The 19779-nt window shown below is 51.4% G+C and overlaps 1 protein-coding gene across 1 annotated transcript in view; it reads left to right on the top strand.

Moving 5' to 3' along the window:
* Positions 1 to 1029: 1029 nt before the first annotated feature.
* Positions 1030 to 19779, top strand: part of SLC38A10 (solute carrier family 38, member 10) — a 37660-nt gene continuing 18910 nt past the window's right edge. The window contains exons 1-10 of the mRNA XM_009880982.1: positions 1030 to 1134; positions 2507 to 2624; positions 6078 to 6123; positions 8062 to 8155; positions 9371 to 9514; positions 11266 to 11390; positions 14710 to 14812; positions 15639 to 15821; positions 17779 to 17890; positions 18084 to 18190. Coding sequence (XP_009879284.1) covers positions 1030 to 1134; positions 2507 to 2624; positions 6078 to 6123; positions 8062 to 8155; positions 9371 to 9514; positions 11266 to 11390; positions 14710 to 14812; positions 15639 to 15821; positions 17779 to 17890; positions 18084 to 18190 — 1137 coding nt within the window. The remainder of the gene's footprint in view (positions 1135 to 2506; positions 2625 to 6077; positions 6124 to 8061; positions 8156 to 9370; positions 9515 to 11265; positions 11391 to 14709; positions 14813 to 15638; positions 15822 to 17778; positions 17891 to 18083; positions 18191 to 19779) is intronic.

The raw sequence follows: 19779 nt of genomic DNA, 5'->3' as shown, positions 1-19779 counted from the left end.
GTAGATGTTTGCCCCCGCGGCACGTAGCCACAGCGTGGATCTCAGGGTGCAGCACCCATGGCTGGGTCACGGCGAGACCCCCGGGGAGAGGAACCTCAGGGTGCTCCAACCCTCCCAGGACAGGCGGCTGGGGACACCACGCTGGCCAGGATGGGGACCAGATGGGGACCATACCTGCAGCATGTGTTGCATGTGCACAGCTGGATGCATGCCCAGATGTGCACCCAGGGCTCTGTGCACCCGCCCGGGTGCCGTGGCTGCAGTGTGTGCATGCGTGTGCATGCATCTGCATGCGTATGTATGTGTGTACACGCACATTCATTTGCACGCATGCATCTGCATGCATGTGCACGCGTTCACGTGCATGCATGTGTGGGTCTTTATGCACATGCATGCATGTGTGCATGCAGCGCGGGGTGTGCGTGTCCATGTGCATTCATTTGCACACGTGCATGTGCATGAATCTGCATGTATGTGCGTGTGTGCATGCATGTGTGTCTGCATGTATGCGTGGGTGTGCATGCATGTGTATTCATTTGCACACATGCATGTGCGCGTCCTTGCATGTATGTGCATTTGCATGCACGTACGTGTGTGCATGTTTGTGCGTGCGTGCATGCATGCGCATGCTGTTGCATGCATGCATGTGCATGCACCTGCATGTATGTGGACGCCTGCATGCCCCTGTGTGTCCCCGGCTCTCGGGGGTGTCCCCAGTCGGGGGGACCCCCCGGTCCCTCCCCCGCCCCAGACCTGCCAGGAGCAGCGGGCACGGTCCTCCAAGGCGGCAAGAGTGGCCCCTCTGGGCGGCGCTCTGCCCCGCCCCTCTCACTTCCCTGCCCTACGACTTCCCGGAAGCGCCAGCGGAGCAGCGGAACCCGGAAGTGCCGCTGTGGCCGGTGCCGGCGGCGGGTGGGTGGCGGTGGGTCCGGTCCCGCCATGGCGGGTACGGGCGGCTGAAAATATCACCGGGGGCACGGGTGGCGGCCAGCCGGACCCAGAACTGCGGGGGCACCCCCGCTGCGGGCCATGGCGGCGGCGGCAGCGGCGGGCTCCAACTGGGGCCTGATCATGAACGTGGTGAACAGCATCGTGGGGGTGAGCGTGCTCACCGTCCCCTTCTGCTTCAGACAGGTGAGCGCTCCGCCGCCGTCCCGGGACGACGGGCCCAGCAGCTTGGCCCCTCGTCGCCATCTCCAGCAGACGCGGGCGGGGCCGGGTACTCCCGACAGAACTCCAGTCTGGGTAGAGGATAGATGGAGAGCAGCCCCGAGGAGAAGGACTTGGGGGTGTTGGTGGATGAGAAGCTCAACATGACCCAACAACGTGTGCTGGCAGCCCAGAAAGTCAACCGCGTCCCGGGCTGCATCCCCAGCAGCGTGGCCAGCAGGGCGAGGGAGGGAATTCTGCCCCTCTGCTGCGCTCTGGGGAGACCCCCCCCTGCAGTGCTGCCTCCAGCTCAGGGGGTCCCAGCACAAGAAGGACATTAACCTGTTGGAGCGGGGTCAGAGGAGTCCCTGGAGATGCTGGGAGGGCTGGAGCCCCTCTGCTGGGAGGACAGGCTGGGAGAGTTGGGGGGTTCAGCCTGGAGAAGAGAAGGCTCCAGGGAGACCTTAGAACCCCTTCCAGTGCCTAAAGGGGCTCCAGGAAAGCTGGGGAGGGACTTATTAGCAGGGAGGGGAGCCATGGGACGAGGGGGAATGGTTTAAAACCAAAAGAGGGGAGGTTTAGGTGAGATATTTGGAAGAACCTCTTGCCTGTGCGGGCGGTGATCCCCTGGGGCAGGTTGCCCCAAGAAGCTGTGTCTGCCCCATCCCTGGAGGTGTTCAAGGCCAGGTTGGACGGGGCTTGGAGCAACCTGGGCTGGGGGGAGGTGTCCCTGCCCAGGGCAGGGGGGTTGGAACTCGATGATTTTTAAGGTCCCTTCCAACCCAAACCATTCTATGATGCTATGATTTTATTACTTGTGCTTGTTTACATTCACCTGCTTAAAAAGCGTGCAGTGTTTGAACACTGTAAACATGTGAATCAGCAAGGCAGCACAGTGCTGGCAGTGAGCTTGGTAATTAGTTTACACTACCAGACAGTTCTTATTAAATAAGTTTACAACAGAGTTTGCACCTCAGGGTTAGGAGTGGTCTCTCTTTGCTCTCTGTGAACCTGCTGAGAGCTGCGGAGACCGCTGGGGGATGAACGAGGGGAGCTGTGGATGTTCTGCTCCACAGATGGCTCCCACTTCATTCTTTGGTGCTTAAATTGGTGCAACTGGAACCTGTGGGAAACAGGCAGCTGCTCTGTCTTGTCCTTGGGCTGCAGAGTAAAATTGTGCTCGTACGCCATGTTTCTCCCGGCTGCTCTGAAGTCGAGGGAACTCATTTAACAGGCAAAAGTGTGGCTAGAAATATGCGAGGGAGCCTGAAGGTGATAAGGGTCAGCAGTAAGGCTGCGTGGAATTACTGACTTTCCATCTTGCGCTTGTCTCTTCCCCCGTCTTCTCCCCTTTTAGTGCGGCATTGTCCTGGGAGCTCTGCTGCTGATTTTCTGTTCTTGGATGACTCATCAATCCTGCATGTTCCTGGTGAAATCAGCCAATCTCAGCAAGCGCAGGACCTACCCTGGCCTCGGTGAGAATTTTCAGCTCTAGGGCTTGGTTGTCATCTTTTTTTTTAACTGCGGTTTTACTTTGACCTCTTAATTTACAACTTTCATACTGATATTGTTGGAATAGCAAATGGTTTCTTGATGTAGTTTTCAATTGGCGTTGTTTTCCTCTGTCAGTCTCTTCCCCCCTGCCCCACGTCCCCAGGGAAACGTGAGGGTTTAATTCTGCTCTTGACAGTGAAGTTAATAGGCGCAGAATTGTTTTGACTCTGCAGGGCAGGGGAGGAGACGCAGCGCTGACTGATCAAAACCCAAGTTTTCGGGAGCTGGCGTAGTGGGTGTCTGGTGTAAATTATTGGTCTCGGCATGAAAGCCGCGAGCTTCCCCACCCAGTGTGCTGCCGAGGACATCGGGTTCTGCCAGTGGAGAGCCTGGCATGGAGCTCGGGCTGCCGGGATCCGAGCTGTGTGCGCGTTTATGGCAGAGCGGAGAGGAAACAGCGCGCAAGGTTCCAAGTGGCCAAGAAAATAAAAACATCTGCAAGATTCATGTGTGGGTTTTTGGCAGAGCCTGCCAGCCCTCTTCCTCGGAGCTTGTTGCCTCTGCACTGGCGCCAGGGTTGGCCTCTGCTTGCGACCTCTCTGCTGATTCTGACTGACTCGGGGGGCAGGAGGAGGTGGTCGGGTTCCAGTCCTCTCTGTTGGCATGGGAAAGGACAGGAAAAGTCGTCTTACTCCATTTCCCTTATTTCTCTGGGGGAGGAGAGAGTTGGCTGGCATTGCCCTTGGTAAAAGAGCTAAAGAAACGCATGGCTTACTCACTGACCCTGTTGTTGACAGATGGGTTTCCTCCATCCTCGGAGTGCCTGAGGTGCTGCTACCAGGCTGCAAGTCTTGGCTTTTGCCAAGTTATAGCTGCTAGAAATTGAAAAGATCAAGAAGTTCCATGGTCTTAGAGGCTGTGCCTGTGATGCTGGAGGGAAGGGGGAACCCCCAGGTAGTGTCCGACTTGTCCCCACTGCTCCCAGCCCAGCTGCCTGGGTTGCCTCTCCCTGCACCCTCACAACACGTCTTTGTGTGCCGCTTCCCCGAAGAACAGAGAGTCCCCTCCACCTTGGAGCGTCTCCCGGGAAGAAGGGATCCTCCGCACTCTCTGAAGCCAAGGGGCTCGAATACAGAGAGGGCCAGTAATGCTTCTAAACTTCCTGGCACGCAGACGCTGGCGCTGAAAGAAATGCCTCTGCCCTGGGAGAGGTGCCACGGGAGGGACAGCCCTGAGAGGAAAGGCATCGCTCCTATAATGCATCCTAATGCATCAAGGTTGAGCAACTCCACACAGACAGCCTTTGTCACCGTGGGCTTGTGCCCTGGTACATCTGCGAGAGATCCTGGCAGCCCTTGCAGCTGATTCTGTGGGAGGCTTTGGCAGCGCTGAAAGATGTAAGAAAGTTTTGCAAATTAACTTCAGTCAGCCAGTCCCTTCCGGAGGAACACTGAGAGCGATCGTTACAGCTACAAAAGAGCCAGGGTCGTAACGGGCTGATATCTAGCCCAGACGTCTTCTCTTGGCAGCGCTCTGCGTGAAGGGGTTGAGTATTAAAAATATTTTGCTCTTCACTGCTGTTCTTCTGCACTGTGTGGAAGGGAAGGGCCTCAGGCAGATGTGTGGATAAGAAGGGAAGCGGGATGCAGTTCCCAGGTAGACTTTAACCAGGAGATGAGTTAATGCCTCGCCTTACAGCAGCTGAGAGCGGCCTGGGTCTTTGCAGACTACCTGTGCTCGGCACCGACCCCGTCAGCAGCACGCTGCAGCCCCGGGAGGCAGCTCGGCTCCGTTCCCTCCAGAGAAAAGTGCTGAAACACAGGTTGTCCATTATAATAACCACACTTGGTTTAAAAGGGCTTCTTTAATTACTGAGCAGATTGAGCTCTGCCCAGCTTGTTAGGCATCTAGAGATCCCATTCCAAAGATGCTCAGCTGTACAATTTATTTTATGGTCATCGTCTCTTTCCTCCTTGAGAAGATAAAGGATCAAATTTTTCCAGTGTCCCCAGATGGGGACATCTGGCATAACGTTTGAAGGCTTGTTCTCATTAGAACATCACTTCAGAACAGCCAAGGAGACTGATTGTTTCTCAGCATCTTTGGCCTGGGCTGTCGCCGGCAGCTGTGGCTGTTTTCGGGGGGCACGTACCTTTCTGTGTGATGCGAAAAAGGAGCTCACGGGAGCAGTGCAGCAGCAGCAGTCCTGGAGGTTGGCTCATTAATGACCCGGCCTCCAGGAGGGATGTTTCCCTCGCGCTGGTTCCTCTCTCTCTCTCATCCCTGGCCCTTTGGCTGTGTGGTTGAACCCCCTAAGGGCTGTTCCCTTTTCCCCTTATCGTCGCAGTTCCCAAACGAGCTGAGAGCTGGAGGCCGAAGCAGTGCGGTTGCTGTTCGAGCCATTGGCTATTTTCGGTGCGACCCCACATAGCAGCTCCGGTTTATTTTTCTGCTGTGGGTCTCCTGCCATGCCTTTTTTTCTCATTCTGTGGGAGAACATCTTGTTTCCTTAATTTTGAGCTCAAGCAGAGTCCAAAGAAATCAGAGTTTGTAAGTTAATATTTAAAATAGCAGAAGATGCTTCCAGAAGCGAATAAAGTTTGTTTTCTGGCGGTCTCCAGGAATGTGTGCTGTACCTTTGGAGAAGACAAAGGGGAGTCCAGGGTGGCGGTTTTCATGTTGGACTGACAGTTAAAGACTGACAGAGTTGGGCAATGTGGTCTGTGTTTGGAACTGGAGGTCTCAATTCCCATTCTACCCAGTAAGATCTAAAAATACAAGCGGAGTTTTCTTGGCATTTTCTTTTTAAGAAAAAACACGATGATTTAAAGACTACTGATCATTTTCTGCTACAAGCTACAACCCAAGTATGGGAGGGGAAAAAAAAAAAAGTCTCTTGGCAGCAGCCCTTTGGTGTGGGCTGGGAGTACTGGGTATTCTGGGTATGGGATTGAACGTTCTGGGCACCATCTCAGCTCTCCCATCCAGCAACGTTCAGTTATAGTGGGAAGATAAAAATAAAAATGAGAGTTTGATTGAAATTTTGCACTGCAGTAACTTTGCCACACAGCATCTTATACATGCATATTTTCTCTTCCGTGCTGACTTTCTTTTAATGGTTGCCATGTGTGACTGCTACTTCACACTACTTTTTTTTTTTTTTAAATAGGAAGAAAAAAAAAAAAGAACCTGCTTTCTATCTTTCCCTCATCTTTGTTCCTGTCTTATGTGGTTTTCAGTTTGCAGAGGGCATGTCTGAAAAAGAAAGTGGGAGGGTGAGCAAGGGAAACAGCCCCAAAACATGACACTGGTGGGTTCCTGCTGCACTGCCCTTTGTCACTCTTATTGTTTAATTTCAAACTGATGCGTGTGCCACTTTCTGGACCTTTCTTTACTAACTACAACTTTTTTTTTTTTTTTTTCTCTTACACCAGCATTTCATGCCTATGGAAAAGCAGGAAAAATGTTGGTGGAAACAAGGTAATCTGCTGCCTATTTAAATCTTGAATAGTTTGGTTTTCTTTAATGAAAAATACTGCTCTGTAGCCTCTTGTGGCCTTGCTGCGCTCTCGTTTCTTACCCTCCTGTCTCCTCTGGTCCCAGAAGTCTTCCTTGCCACCTAGAATTTGAACAAGAGCTTAAGTGAGATTCCGTAAGCACAGCTCACAGGTGTTGCCTTCAGCGTGTCCCACCCGTTCCTGAGCGGAGACAGGAGCGCTTTCCAGGCAGTGGGAGCACAGAAGTTGGGGAATGAACTCATCTCCCGCTCTGCTGTGTGCTATGAAATCATGGGCATGTCGCTTGTGGCCGATTTCCAGGGGTGAAATCCCTGCCAAGATTGCCGTGAGTTAGTGGGAGGGAGAGCGTTCAGTACCTCGGATCCACCCTTTAGCTGCTCCGCTCCTGCCCGCTTCTCGCAGTGGGCACCGCTTTTCTCTGCGAGGCGCCGGCCGTTAGAAGGTGTCTTGTGCGGGGAATCCTGTCTCCCTTTCAGGACAGACCCCTGTCCCTCAGATGACCCCCATGCAAGTAGAAGGTCCCCTGCAGGTCTTGTTCCGCAGTTGTGGTGGGCGATGGGACGTCGTTACAGAACGGCTTTTTCCAGCAGAGATTCTTTGGTGGAGGCGTCTTGAGCCCAGGCCAGTCAGTGGTGCTGGCTCCGTCCCTCTTCCCAGCTACAAACTGCTGCAGAACACTAAAAATACACAGAATATTTCTCAGATGTTACTTGTCCGTGCAAGCAATTCCCGTAATTGCCACAGGGATGTTATATAATTGGAACTGGGAGGGAAAGTGGTCCATGCAATCATGAATGGGAGGAGAAGCAGCGCATAGGACAATCTTTTCATTAAAGTGTGGTCCATTTTTGTGGAGTGAAGTTTGAGAGCTGATTTGGTATCGAGACTTTCATGGTAGGCCCCTGCTGCGGGGCGTGGGGCTGAGGGAACCTCTTGCTGATTCTTTTAAACGTTTTTCCAAGAAATAAAGGAGTTTTGCCATCTCCAAGGTCTTGTTTTTCCTGTGGCTCCAAGCAGCAGTTAAACCCATGCATGGCTTGTTACCAGAGTGGCACCTCTAGCCAAGATGTTAGGTGTGGATGCGAGGTGGATGGAGGTTCTCTGGTTTTTATTTTACTGGGTTGAACGCAGAACTGGTGGCTTGCCCTTCACAAGCCCGAGGATGAAAGCGTGGTCCTCCCCTCTAGCACCGGTAGTGATGCACAGCCTGCCCATACCGCTGTGGGAGCGAGCTCCCAGCCCACTCTATCCCCGTAGATGGAAAATCCACTTGATTACTGGCTGCCAAACGTGTTTTCCAGTGTGGGTTCCGCAAAATCTGTGGCTCATCTTCACCGTGAAAGTCCAGAAAGTTGTGTTAGAGGATGGGCGTGTGCTGAAGCAGGGCACGCCAAGGCTGCCCTACCTCTGAACACAAGCAAGTGGTTGCGCAAGATTTTAAGTCAGTTTAAATGTACCCTTTTAGCTGTTTCTCTTTACCTCTTCTGGATGTTCCTTGGCAAACGGGGGGCGCAGTAGGATCCTAAGCAATCTTCAGCTGTTGCGGTTGTGTGGAGGGTGTAGCCCTGGAGACCTTTTTGGTGCTCAACCTTTGTCTTAATCCTTCACCAGCCACTGCAGTGTACGTAGGATGTCTTTTGCTCCCAGTGTATGAACTGTAGCGATATTCTCACTGCTCATGTGTCATCGGCGGGGGGGGTCCCGGCAGTCCCAGCAGTGCCTCAAGGTGTCTCTGAGGCAGCTTTAGCATGACCAAGGCCTTTTACTTCACAAGGGCTGTGCAGAGCACAAATCCACTGGGAACGTGGCTGCTCGCACAAACCTGCCCGGGAGCAGGAGCTGCGTGCCAGAGTTCCTGCTCCGGCCTCCTAACCTGGGTGTATTTTGTTGGTTTTTGCAGCATGATTGGGCTGATGCTGGGAACTTGCATCGCTTTCTATGTTGTCATTGGTGATTTGGGGTCCAACTTCTTTGCCCGGCTGCTTGGATTTCAGGTAAATAAATCCTCACTGGATGCCATCCCCTATGCAGACAGTGGTCCCAATTCTTCTTGCATCGAACCGTGTGTGCCTCAGATACAGCAACGAGCTTAGCAGTGCGCTCGGCAGCCCACGAGGCATCACGAGGTCATCTCATGGTGAGCTTTAACGGCACGCCTTGCGCACAGAGCATTTAGCTCTATGAAGTCCTGGAAGCCCAGACATATGGCGAACAATCAGATGTGTAAAACCTCCAATAAGGCACTTCAACAAAGGAATTCTTTTCAACTTGGCCTCTATTAATTCTGGAGCAGATTTCTGGAGGAGATGATGCTTCCTGTCTTAATTCCTGCCCCTAACGGGTAGTGACAGACAGTTGCTTTTTCCGAGCTCTCACCCCCTTGCAGCCCTCTAGTTGAAGAGGGATTTTTGTCCTATTTTGGTGGCCAAATTTACTGGGCGCCTGCCTCCTCTTTAAGATAGAATAAGCTGTGTGATGATCCCGGTGTTGGCTCAAGACGTGTGGTGGCGAGAAGTGCTCCTCATTAGCTGGAGGCTCTTGCTGCTCTTCCTGGGGAGCTGCGAGCCGGGGTGCGGGCGGCAGCGCTCGGGGGCCGGCGCGAGGGCCCTGCGGGGAAGCAGAATGGGCACGTGGAAGCATTTTTGGCGGGGCTGCTATCTGCTCTGCCTGATGCTGCTAAGCTCCGATTAAGGGACTGTGAAGTTAAAAAGATGCGTTGTGGCTGCAGCCAAATTAGGTATTAAATATTTCCAAGCATTTGAGAGTGTTCTGCTATAATAAATACCAATGCGAGGTTTTGATTAGTTTTCTGGATCAGAATTTTCAAGACTTCAATCTCTTGTTTCCCACGTAAGTTTAGTTTTTATTTAATTGCATGAAAATACCAAAATAGCTTGTGCTGGAATAGCATTTAAACACAACGCTCCCCCCAAATACTTCCATTTCAGGATGGACCTGTCACGCACTGTGTAGAGCAACAGTGGCACCCAGTGACTGTATAAGCTAATCACAGACCTAGCCAAAGAAATGGCAAGCTTTCAGCATCAAATCTTTAAATACAGACAGAAGCAGTATTTCACCTTTGAAACCCATCCTGGCTTTGCATTGTTTCTCACTCTGGAAAAATGGATGGCGTCAGGGATGCTAATTTGGTGGGATGTTTTGAGTATCCTGCGTGCTCCAGTTCTTTATGCAGGTCCCTTTTCCAGGTGTCGGGCAGTTTCCGGATAGTTCTGCTCTTTGCTGTCTCCCTGTGCATTGTACTTCCATTGAGCCTCCAGAGGAACATGATGGCCTCTATACAGTCATTCAGTGCCATGGCTCTGATCTTTTACACGGTGTTCATGTTCGTGGTGAGTATTGGCGTTGGGAATGTTGTTTTCCTATTGTTTTAACACAGATGTTCCCGCTGGGACAGCCTGCAGGTGCGGGCCTCAAGTTTAAAATGTCCTTCCTGATAATTAGCGCTGCTGGTGCCGGGCATAACGAGCGATCCGGGTGCCCGTGCTCTTGAGCTGGCGGAGGTGGGGAGGTACAGGCTGTAGGAACTGGCCAGTGGGTCTGTAAGCAATTACAAATGCTAGGGACTGTGGTGGCACAAATAATAATAAACCACAAATCGAGTTGTGGTTTATTCTGCTTGTCGGTGTCTATAATTTAGGGCTCTGAACTTTAAATCAAAGGATGGAAGATGTGGGGAAGAGTGCCTGGAAGCAGGAGGACTTTGATCATGCGTTAGTGTTTTGCCTTGAAAACCTCAACGCTTCTAATCTGTAAGGGGGAGGCAGCTCTGGTTAAGAACTCAAGCATGTACTTTGCATGCTTTTTTGCAGCTGATGGTTAATGTTTTTCAGGCTGCAAGTAGTTTTATTTGTTAGACACCAGCACTTCTATTTTTAAGCATTGAAAGCTTCGTGAAGTCTTAAGTCTGGTACGTGGCATATACTTGTTCTTAGATATTTCTAGAAAAGTGTTTCTTCACTGAGGTGAATGGATTCTTGACCATTTAGATTAAGTAGGGTAAGCTGAGAGTTACCCAAAGCTGCCCTGTTTGCCTCGGCCAAGCCCCGTTGTGTAGCACCATTTACTGAGAGGTGGAGACTTTCACTTGCTTTTGAATGACTTCAAGTTTCACCTCGCGGATGCCCACGTGGTTTGCTCGTGGAGCCCCAGCCCCGTCTCTCCCACATCTCAGGACTGGAAGGGCTGAAACAAAAGGAAGAAAAGGGAGGTGGTAACATTCTTTCCACGTCACTTTTTTCCGTGGGTTGTGCTGGGTCATGCTTCTGAGCTTGCCTCTGTCAGGAGGCTGGAAACTGTAAATGAGTGTTTTTATAAAACTGCTGTGTTCCAGGAGCTGTGCCTTTAAGAAAGCCACAACATTTCATGAGAGTTGGCTGCACTAAAACATAATCTCTGGGGATTAGAAAACCCCCATTCAGGCAATATTATAAACAGGCATTCAGACATATTTACCTTCTGTTTCCTGTGCAACCCAATGCCTGCTGGTTCCCCTGTCAATGGCAAAAGAGCTCCCCTGGCCTCCTCTGGGTGCCTCGCTCCCCCCGTTTTCCTGAAGTTTGTCCTTGTCTTCGGTGAACTGCTGTTGTTAAATGGCTCTGGACTAGCAGTGTGCAGGTGGGGGTCCTGTTTTAGGAACCTTTGTCTCTCTGTTGAACAGGACTCTCCAAGGCAAATGTCGCTTCCCGTTTGGATTTAAAAACGTGTTTAAAAGACTGCAAAAGAAATTGCTGGGAACAATAACTCTCAGAGTTAAATGTGTCAGTGGAAATTGTTCCACCCTGGTGCGTGCTATGATGTCTGATGGCATCAAACAAGGGGGAGATGCCATAGATCTTTTAAAACATACCCGGGGATCCTTGGTGGCAGGGGGCCCTGGGAGGTCGCTGCGAGCTTTAATAAAGCGTGTGGGTGGGGTGGGGAGCTGGGGAATTTGAGTAATAGAGATCGGGCTGTGGTAGGCAGCGTAAGCTGTTCCTCTCAGAGCTGCCACACGCTGCTTTTTATCCCAGCACCAGTGTTACTGCTGCCGTGAAGTTGTTCTGGGTTAGATCTTAACCCCTTTTCTTTCTCTTGGCTACAGATCGTGCTGTCGTCCTTCAAGCATGGCCTCTTCAGCGGGCAGTGGCTGCAGCGAGTTAGTTACACTCGTTGGGAGGGCATTTTTCGCTGCATCCCCATCTTTGGCATGTCTTTTGCCTGTCAGTCGTAAGTACCTGCCGTTCCCACTTCTGGCAGTTGTGGTCCGCAGTGAGTTTTTGTGAGGGCAGAGGGTCACGAGGATCTGCAAGGGATAGATACCATCTGGTTTCCTATTCTATTTTAATCAAAATATTTTACAGCCCACTGAAGTACAGCATCTCATTCAGTTGTGACCCTTTTGTTACCTGGATGGGGGAGGGAGTTATATTTCACTTGGGAGTTATTGTACTTGAGCAACACAAGATCATTTGGGCCAAACAGATCCTCAGTGTAATGCACGTTGCTTCTGGTACAGCTGCGTAAGTGATGAATTTCCCCAGTATCTTGAAGGGAATGATTTAGTACCAGAAAAAGCAGCGGGGCCGTGTCGCCTAATGGCCGCAGGGCCCCCTGCAGGGTAGCGTACACTCACGGCTGCTCTCTGCTTCCCTGAATTTCTTTGAGAATCCTCAGAAGATTGCACAGTCGTTGACTTTGTAGAATTGTTCACGCATTTCCAGTTACCTGCTTTTAATGAGGGCTTCCGTTGGCACGTGGAAGGACGTGACAGCAGACCAGGCTATTTTCACGTTTCTAGCAGCATTACCTTCTGCACCAAAATGGCAAGTGAGCAATACGTGTCTGGACAGAATAGTAACAGACTTTAAATAGAAGTGTAAATCCAAATGTGGACACGGAAAAGACCATCCTCATTTGGAAGGCTGGCAGAGTCGGGCTTTCCCCCCTGTAGTTCTAGCGAATGGGTAGCATGCCAACAGTAAATGAATGTGACAGATAAAATTTGTTCAGACTGCTGTGTTTACACCCACACGCAAGATCCAAATCATCATTTTCCACTTATCGGCTCTCTTGGCAGCTCAGTTCCTACCCGAACACGTTCCAGTCTTGCTGTTTAATGTCTCCATTACAACTGGCGAAGGGAATTGTATTCTTTTACAGCTTTACCTTGTTAACATTTTAGAGTTTTTAAATTCCTTTTTTTTTTTTTTCTTACGGTACCCACACAGTACCCAGTACAATTTTGCTGGGAGCTGGAAATGCAGTGAAATCGTTTGGTCTGGACCAGTGTCCACGTACCTAAATATAGGCTCCATTACAGCACTTACGTGGCAAGCTGAACCTAAAGCTATGTGTTTTTTTCCAAACATCAGAGCAATACACTGGCCCCAGCCCAGTCAATCTTTATAAACATGTTATTGTCAGCTAGGTAGGTTTAATTTTAAAAAATAATTCTAACATAAAGCAGAAATCCTTTTCCTTCGGCACATAGTGCAGCATACAGTAAGGCCAAATAAATGCACTATTATTCTAGCTTGAAACACTTGACCCTACTTTACTTGTGGGTTCAATCCCCTTCGCTCTTTAAAAGCTGTCCTGTTGTTGCTGATGTTGCAAAGTAGGTCATTTCTCTACAGTTATGTAGGGTAGAAATTTGCTGCGGAGCTGAGAGCTGGGAGTGCGAGCACTCCGGGGTTACCTCTGCTGCAGCCTCCTCGCGTGACCTTGGTCAAGTCGCTGAACCTTCCCATGAAAGAGGAGTCAGTAGAGCTTTCCAGGAGAAAACTTCTCATTGCGGGGGGTGGCTGTTCTGGTGCGGATGGATGCGAAAATGCTGAATTCACAGGGATGATAAAAGTCAGGGGGGCGTTCATTGCCTCTGTGAGCATCAGTTCCCTGCAGGCTGAGTCAGTGCCGGCTCGGAGAGCCTCTGCAAGGCGGTCCCTAGAGTGAAGGTGAAGAACAGATACTCCGAGGTAGCTCTGGCCATCTCCAAAGCAAAGCTGCTTTCTCTGAGGCCACTCTTAGTGCTTGTGCTGACTTGCCTGCCCTCTGCTCAGGAGGAGCCATCTGCTTGCTCCCTCTTTGAGGTGCAGCGTAACAGATAACGCGGGGAAAGGTCCCTGATCCTTTGCTGGTCTTCAATGCAGTCATTTTGCTTAAAAATAAACGCCGGGCCTGTCAGGACATGCTGCTTGTCACATGCTTCTTGTCCTCTTGCCCTGCCTTGGGAGGTGGTGATGGTCAGGAGGGCCCAGCGGCGCGTTGTGGGGGCTTGAGGGACGCTGTGCTGGTCCTCCAAACCCAAGTTGGCCAAATATTCCTCATTAGGTGATCGCAGGAGACAGGAGACCTGGGTGCAGCTGAACTTCAGATGACACTTTTCCCTGTGTCTCTGCTGTTGCTCCTGCCCTAACGTGGACCAGGCCTTGCTGTGCCATCCCTCACACTGTGGAGTCTCTCCGCTTCCCTCCTTTTTTCTCCTTCCTGGGCCTGGATGTTTGGCTGGCCCCTTCCCCTTGTGGGGCTGAAGTCCAGGACATAGTCGGTTAATCTAGCGGAGGTCTTTGTGTTGAGGGCAGGGATGAATCCGAAATGGAGAGGCTCCTGGGGAAGCTGGTCTCCTCGCTCCCCACCGGTGAATAGCCGTCCCGGTGCTGCATTCGCAGACCCTGCGTGTGTCTCGTGGGTTCCTGAGGGCCGACGTGCTCAGCTTCCTTTGTGCAGAACTGTTTGACGTTAAGGGATTAAGGGTTAAGGATTTTTCTGCTTGGCCTCAGCCTGACACACGTTCTGTTAATGGCTTTGTGCCCACTGGAGCTGGGGATACCCCCTTCCCATCTAACTGGAGACTCCCCCCCTCCTTCTCGTGAGAGTTCCTTCAGTAACATGAAGCCAGGATGTAGCCACTTGAATTAAAGTAACAAGAGGTTAATGAGTTGCTAAAATATGCACCTGATGTCAAAAAGTACATTCCACATGCTTTCCAAGTCTGTAAATACCCCAAATCCCGTGTAATTGGCGCTCCCAGCTTTCTATGAACTGGGCTTTAGCAGCAGCGCTGAAACATGACAGGCGCTGCATTTAGTTTTGTTTGTTTAACTTTTCTTTTAGACAGTGTGGTGCTCTAACCTTCTTCCTGCTTTTACTCTGTAAACACTGCGTTGCTTTAATTATCAGCGTAGAGAGCTCCAAGAACAATAATCTGCAATGCGCTGCCTGGCCTGGTGCCACTGGTGTTTCACTGGAACAAACGGTCATTCATTTTGCAACACTTTTGAACCAAAATGTTTACATCACACGTTTAGCTCCACGTGGTGGGGTGGGGAGAGCAGGAATATTTCTGCAACACTTAAAGTTATGAGTGTTCTGAAATCTCTTGGCATTAGCAATATAAATTGTGGAATAGCAGCGAGTGTTTATGCTCCATAGGGGGAAGGTGTCAGGGATTCTTCGCTGCTGGGCTGAGGCAGGGAACGTGCTGGAGTTGGGTTTTTCTCTCTCTCTCTGCAGAAGGTTTCCTTAAATAATTTACCCTTTTCTACAGTCAGGTCTTGCCTACCTATGATAGCTTGGATGAGCCGTCTGTTAAAATCATGAGCTCCATATTTGCTTCTTCCCTAAACGTGGTCACCACCTTTTACATTACGGTAAGAAACTTCCCCTTCTCTTTCCTTGCCAGAAGTCACGCTCTGGAGGGGCAATGGGGATGATGATTTATCTTCAGATGGGGCTGGTTTCTGCTTATCTGTATTTATTCTGAAAGATAAGTCATTTTGCTGAAAGCAAAATTAGATGGGAGACGATGAACCGAACGGTGCAGGAGGCATTTGGAGAGTCCAAATTTTCAGCGTGGCACATTTCCTTGGGCGGAGGCAGAGTGGAGACCCAGCTCTTCCCCGCGCATCAGCCCGCTCTCTGCCTTCCAGGGCCCAGCCTGGCGCTGGAGATGCTGCCCAGAGTTTAGGAGAGCTTCTTTCAGCCTGTTGCAATTGGAAAGATGTAAAGGAAGTTATGCCTCATAAAGCACCAGTTAATAAAACCGAGTTAATAATTCCTGAGAAGAGCCTGGCCCCGTGAGCTAGGCTGCTGCGGGGAATTGTTATGGCCCTTCCTTCATCGGAGGGGGCCGTTCCCTGGGCCTGGCAGCAAGCAGGGTGTCACTGCTCTTTGTCACTGGCAGTGGCAGCGTTCCCTCGCTGCAGCGTCCTCCGTGAAAGCCCCCTGTATTTGCTGAGAAACTTCCTCTGCTTTTAGGAAGGTCTCGCTATTCTTTAATCATTTGTCTCAACGTTTTGGGGGTGCTGCAGCGGGGGCTGATGGCAGGTTGCCCGTGGAGGTGGCCCCGGGCTCCCTCCTTGGCTGACTGGTCCTAACTCCTGGGAGGTCGCTGACCTCCAACCCTTTTGTAAAGAGCAGATATGAATGTGCTTGGGAGTCAAACCCCATCCGCTCACCTCCCCTCCTGCCGGACAGGTGGGCTTCTTTGGCTACGTGAGTTACACTGAAGCCATTGCTGGGAACGTCCTAATGAACTTCCCTTCCAACCTTGTGACGGAGATGATTCGAGTGGGATTCATGATGTCGGTAGCTGTGGGGTTTCCGATGATGATTCTGCCGTGCAGACAGGCGCTGAACACCCTTCTCTTTGAGCAGCAGGTAAGATCCTCTTGTGTGGCCAGGAGCAGCTGGCTGCCTTGGTGTGCACCTTTGAAAGTTGCTTTTTGAAGGGCTACTGTGACTTTTTGGCTTCTGCTGCCGGCTGCCGACCCGGGCTACAAACGTGCCTTGGTTCTCTGAGACTCCGTTGACAACTGCATATTTCTGACTTGTGGTAGGTACTCGCTATCCAGAGGGACAAACCCTCAACTCACAGTGAAATCGTAAGTGCCTGGTGTGTGGTAACAGTGCGGCGGGAGGCCCGTGGCAGCCTGTAAATCCTGCTCTGCAGAATAGTTAATCTCTGGTACTTTGAGGTTCTTGTCCTCTCTGCAGAGGAATTTCGTGGGCAGAAGTGCTGGAGCTGCGAGCCTGAAGCCTGCTGTTGCTCTGCTGCGCCCCAAGTCCCGTGGCTGCTGCTTCCCTGGGGATTTTGGCTCTCGCGCAGAAGTGTTACACAGTTCAGAGCCGAGGTGGTTCTCCCCCTCAGAAAGAGGGAGAAATGTGCTTTTGGAAACAGAGGAGCCTCCTTATTTCCTGCTGCTCCAGCTGGCATCCTTTTGCTGGCCAACTCGATCTTGCTTTGCATTTAGCTCCAGCTTCTGTTCCTGGCCTCAGAGCCCAGCCCAGCCTCATTTCTTCTTGCTTCTGTTTCTGCCTGCTCATTTCTGCTCTTTTATTATTATTCTCATCCTTGCACCTCTGTCAGTAGCCCCCTGAGTGGCCTTCTCCCCTCTGGGGTCGGGTGTCCCCTTCCTCCAGTGCCTCCTCGGGCTGTTTGGTGCTGCTCTGGCGCAGAAGCATGCGGTGGAGCAGAGCCCTCTCCCACACGTTCACCTTTCCCAGGGTCAGATCTTCAGACGGCCTTTGTGACTATAGTTGGTCTGTCTGATTTAGACTGTAAGTCCCTTGTGGCAGTAGCGTGTTCTCCTCTGTGTATTGTACGGCACTAAGCATGCTGATGGTATTCAGTAAATAACAGTAAGAGATTGTGGGAATGTTCTGAGGCCTTTGTGTATCTGCATAAATAGAAACCTCTTAGGGCAGGAAATAAAACTTGAGCAATTTATAGCTCTAAATCCTGCCACTTCTGCCTGTGAGAAGCCCCCAGCTCTTTTCTCACGTTGGGAGGGCTTGAGGATGAGGGAAGACGATCAGTAAAAGCCAGTGGGTGCAGAGGACTGAGCACTGGAAGTGCTTGGGAAGACTGAGGCTCTTGCCTGGGCTCTGCTCGGTGCTCTTTGGGCTCTGAACCGGTCACTTTGCTTTCCTCTCCCATCTGTGCGGCCAGGAGAGCGGGGACTCTCTGGCTCTCCAGGGTATGTGGGTTTGCTGCGTCCTTTGCTTTCCCCACCTCCTACTCGCAGGATGGGGATGGGACAGGAAATGGAGGGCATCTGGAAACCCTCTGGTCTCAGCAGCTCCCCAGCAGCACTGGTCATCCCCTCTGCCGTCCAGCCAAGGTGCCTCCTGCCAAGTCGGAGGAGCTGGTACATGTGTTGTAACACGGTGGGAATAACCCTGCTCCCGGAGGTGTTAGGGAACACCTTGCAGTAGCAAAACCAGAACTCTTCCCCCCGTGACCATTCTCCCTCCTGCCTTCTCAGCTGCGTGTCTTTCTCATGCCCTTGGCCTTGGGGCTGCTCGCTGAGGCTGGGCGGCTGCAGCGCTGGCACAGGGACTGGGATACAGCTGTGCAGTTCACATCTGGGGCAGGATGGAAACAGCAGCTTTGGCTCCATGCCCCCTGTCACTCTTGTTTTGAAGGTTCAAATGCAGTTGCATATTAAAACTGCTCAACCACATCTAACAGCCCCCCCTCTTAGCATTCCCCTCTGCGGAGACCATAGTGTGGAGGTGACGAAACTGCTGGAACCTGCTGGGGTAATTGCTTAGGAACTGAGATTCTGATGCAGGAACTAAACTTATTCTCCCCCTCCCGCCCTTTCTCTTCCAGCAAAAAGACGGCACCTTCGCTGCCGGGGGTTATATGCCCCCGCTTCGGTTCAAAGCCCTGACGCTGGCTGTTGTGTTTGGAACCATGGTAGGAGGCATCATGATCCCAAACGGTGAGTGAGGAGTTGGGGGCAAGGGCTGGTTGCTTGGCTGTTTTCTCTGGTCTCTTTTATTTGCTGGGGGGGATGGCCAGGCCTGCTGGGCTCGTGCCCCAGCCTGCCCGTGGGCTCGGACAGCCGCCGCGTGCTGCTGCTCTGCCTGTCCTGGAAGGGGCTTTTGCTGACTTCTCTTCTTCTTCTTTGCCAGTGGAAACAGTCCTGGGCCTGACAGGTGCGACGATGGGAAGCCTCATTTGTTTTATCTGCCCAGCTCTTATTTACAAGAAGATCCACAAGAATGCACTTTGTTCACAGGTCAGTGCTGATGCTGCTTGACATCCCCCTAAGCCCTCGGCGGGGCCTGGGAACATAGTTAATTTGACTGCAGCAGAGAAACTGCTCGGCACCTCCTCCAGCCTCCCCCTCCAGTCTTCCCAGTACAGGTGGGAGCTGTTCTGGTCGGCTGCTCTGAGCAGCATCGCTTACGGGCATGCACGCAGCAGCGGAGGAGGTGTTGGCCCAGTGCATGGCCAGCCCTGTGCTGGAACACTGGCTCTTTTTGTCCCTCCAGCTGCAAGCGAAGCATTAATTTGGTGCATAAAATGCTGCTTCCAGTCCGCCTTCTGGTGGGCTTCAGGTTCTGTATCTGCAGAATGTGAAATCCAGGCAGCCTATAAAACCTCCACGGGCTTTACATCCCAACCTGCCTGGGCTGGGTAAAATAAACAGGGTTTCTCAGCGATGCGGTTCTTGCTGCTGACCCTCTGCTTTCTGGTTTCAACCAAAATAATAATAAAAAGGAACACACACATAGAGGTGTTGCTTCAGGAATTGATTTTTTAAAAATTGGGGTCGTTCAGAGGCTATTAGAAGTTTAGCTTTCCCTTTTGCTCCAGTTTGAATTGGCCTCCTCAGGGACTGAAACAAAGTGGCTTTTTGCTGCACTTGATCTCTCTCCTTCTGCAATTCCTGTGCTTTTGTGGGGCTGAAATTAACATGTTTGGGGTTTTTTTCTGACAATAACTTAATCCACTGCCTTTTAGCAGGCCTCTGCCCCAGTGTTACCAGTCACGACAGTGCTGGGCTGGAAGTAAGGTTTTCGGCAAACTGCAGAGTCAGCAGGGGGAGAGCACGACATTTTTGTGGGTCCTACAGAACTAATGGCTTTGTCTGTGTTTAATGACTTGTGGGTTTGCAAATGTACATGAAGTTTTTAAGCGGGGTGTATTTTTTTTCTTTCCCTGTGCTTTCTCTGACACAAGGAAATAGTCCAACTTTCCAGCTTTCACTCTGAATTCTGACACTTTGGTCCTAACGTCTTTGACTGAAACCCCAAGCAGGAGTCTGAATGCCAGCCTGGATTTTTCAGGGAAACAAAGAGCACTTTCAAGAATTGCTTTCTATTCCGGCCGAGCCAGAACGTTTCTCTGCAGTGCCTCGAAACTGCACTTAGGATGTGCTGAGCTCTTAGACGGGCTGCCCAGAGGCGACTGTCAGCTGCCCAGGGTTGAACACTGGGGCCCTCACAATCCTTGACCTGAATCGCTGGTCACAAGGCCGGGGAAGATGTTTGTCCTGCAGAAATCCCCACAAAGGAATAAGGGCTTATCTAAAGCATCAGCCCCCGGGTTACCCTGGCATTTCAAGGGGCTGGTAGCAAGCTGTCCAGCCTTCTCTTGAGTGATCCATCGCCTGTCAAGTTTGCATACTTGCTTTGACCGATGCTCTGAAGTGCTGCAGCGAGGGCACACCTGCCTTCAGGAACGCGCTGGGCTGCAGAGCCCCTCCTCTGCCTCCACGCTGGAGCAGAATTCTGGGCCCACCCTCTCGTTCCTCCAGGTCTTCTGCAAAGACTCATTTATTCTTTCCCTGAAGCTCCGTCTTTGGTCTCCTCCTTCATTCCT

The sequence above is a fragment of the Charadrius vociferus genome, unplaced genomic scaffold (assembly GCF_000708025.1).
Source record: "Charadrius vociferus isolate BGI_N301 unplaced genomic scaffold, ASM70802v2 scaffold1773, whole genome shotgun sequence".
NCBI lineage: Eukaryota > Metazoa > Chordata > Aves > Charadriiformes > Charadriidae > Charadrius > Charadrius vociferus.
The sequence above is the reverse complement of the archived record's forward strand: the minus strand, read 5'-3'. Positions and strand labels throughout refer to the sequence as shown.